Source organism: Austrofundulus limnaeus, unplaced genomic scaffold, assembly GCF_001266775.1.
Source record: "Austrofundulus limnaeus strain Quisiro unplaced genomic scaffold, Austrofundulus_limnaeus-1.0 Scaffold36, whole genome shotgun sequence".
Taxonomy (NCBI): domain Eukaryota; kingdom Metazoa; phylum Chordata; class Actinopteri; order Cyprinodontiformes; family Rivulidae; genus Austrofundulus; species Austrofundulus limnaeus.
Genome location: NW_013952438.1, coordinates 1,072,745 through 1,074,176, shown reverse-complemented (window position 1 = coordinate 1,074,176; position 1,432 = coordinate 1,072,745). Strand labels below are relative to the sequence as shown.

General features: G+C 35.8%; 1 protein-coding gene across 1 annotated transcript in view; it reads right to left on the bottom strand.

Annotated features, from left to right (window-relative positions):
* Window positions 1–562: 562 nt before the first annotated feature.
* LOC106516251 (guanine nucleotide-binding protein subunit alpha-14) overlaps window positions 563–1,432 on the bottom strand; it is an 11,720-nt gene continuing 10,850 nt past the window's right edge. The window contains exon 7 of the mRNA XM_014006511.1: window positions 563–829. Coding sequence (XP_013861965.1) covers window positions 639–829 — 191 coding nt within the window. The 3' untranslated portion in view covers window positions 563–638. The remainder of the gene's footprint in view (window positions 830–1,432) is intronic.

Sequence of the window (1,432 nt, the reverse complement as noted above, 5' to 3'; positions counted from 1 at the left end):
GTTGTTGTTGTTGTTGTTGTTGTTGTTGTTGTTGTTGTTGTTGTTATTATTGATATTGGGTAATAAAAGAGTAGACTTTAGATTTAGCAAAACACACACATTTTCACATTTGTATCTTGTTAAAGCTAGTGGATTCAAAAAACTTTTAATAACTTTTTCATTTTAAAAACATAGCATTATTGTAGAACAAAAGAAACATTCCAATAATAAATGAAAGCACCATCACTGTTTTCAGTTTTCTATTGCTTCCTCTTAAAGCTGCAGTGTGAGTAACATTCTTCCTCATTAGAATTTTGTTAAAACAATCTGACCCTTACATTATGCAACACAAAAAGAACCCCCCCTCCCCTTTTTTTATTTTTACATCTCCTTGTAATTACAGTGCAGTCATCCATTTGTTTTCTGTAGCTATGAGAAATTTAACATTTTCCCCCATTCTGAAAAACCAATGTTGCCATAAATTGGCACGTCCTTTTAGGGACAATACAGAGAAATTCCTGACCCTTTTATTGGATTTTCTACTTTTTTCAAGTTTAAATTTAAGTTAAAAAAGGACATCACCTTTAGTGATTTAATGATTTATTTTTGAATGATTTGGTTTTATGTTCCTGAAGGAGGGATTTCCTTCTTGTTTTCCCTTATGTAAGGCTGAACTGCTCAAGATTGTCTTGGAGGAGCGTATCTCTGACTGCTTTGAAGACGACTCGGATGTTCTCTGTGTCTGTGGCACAGGTGAAGTGGGTGTAGAGGGATTTATGACGCCCAACGTGCCGCTGGATGTACATCGATTCAATGAATTTTTTTGCTGTGTTGGCATTACTCTGAGGCCCTGTGGGAGAATAAGGGATTAACGTTAGAGTGAGTAAATGAACAGTATTCATAGTCTAAATTTAAAACATGCTATTAATGCTATGACATAAAAATCCCACTCGTTAATTGCTCCTTTAATCCAAAACTCCTATCATATATAGGCTTTGTTACAGTGTTGTACTATCAAAACAACATAATAAATTCAGAATCAGAAGTGTTTATTGTCATTGCACATAGGCACATTGTACGTACATACAACTAAATTAATTTTAGGACAGCCCATCCAAGGGGGCGGGGTGCTCGGGGCTGCAGCCATGAAGGCCAAATGATATTGTCAGTATTTCAGTTTGCTTGATTTGTTGATCCAACAGACTCAAAACACAAAATGCATTCACTTTTCAACAATGCAAGTTCCAAGTAAAACGTAAACAATATATGTATATATATATAACAACTAATGGACAAGGTGTGTCGGGGCAAGATGGCGCCTGTGTATGGCTTTGCCTGCTTTACCCCCTTGCGCATATCTTCTATGCTTTTATTTTTGTATTATTTAGCTTTTATTAGTCTGGATAAAAACTTTGTCATTTCTGCTGCCCGTGTTTATGATCGGGATGCGCTG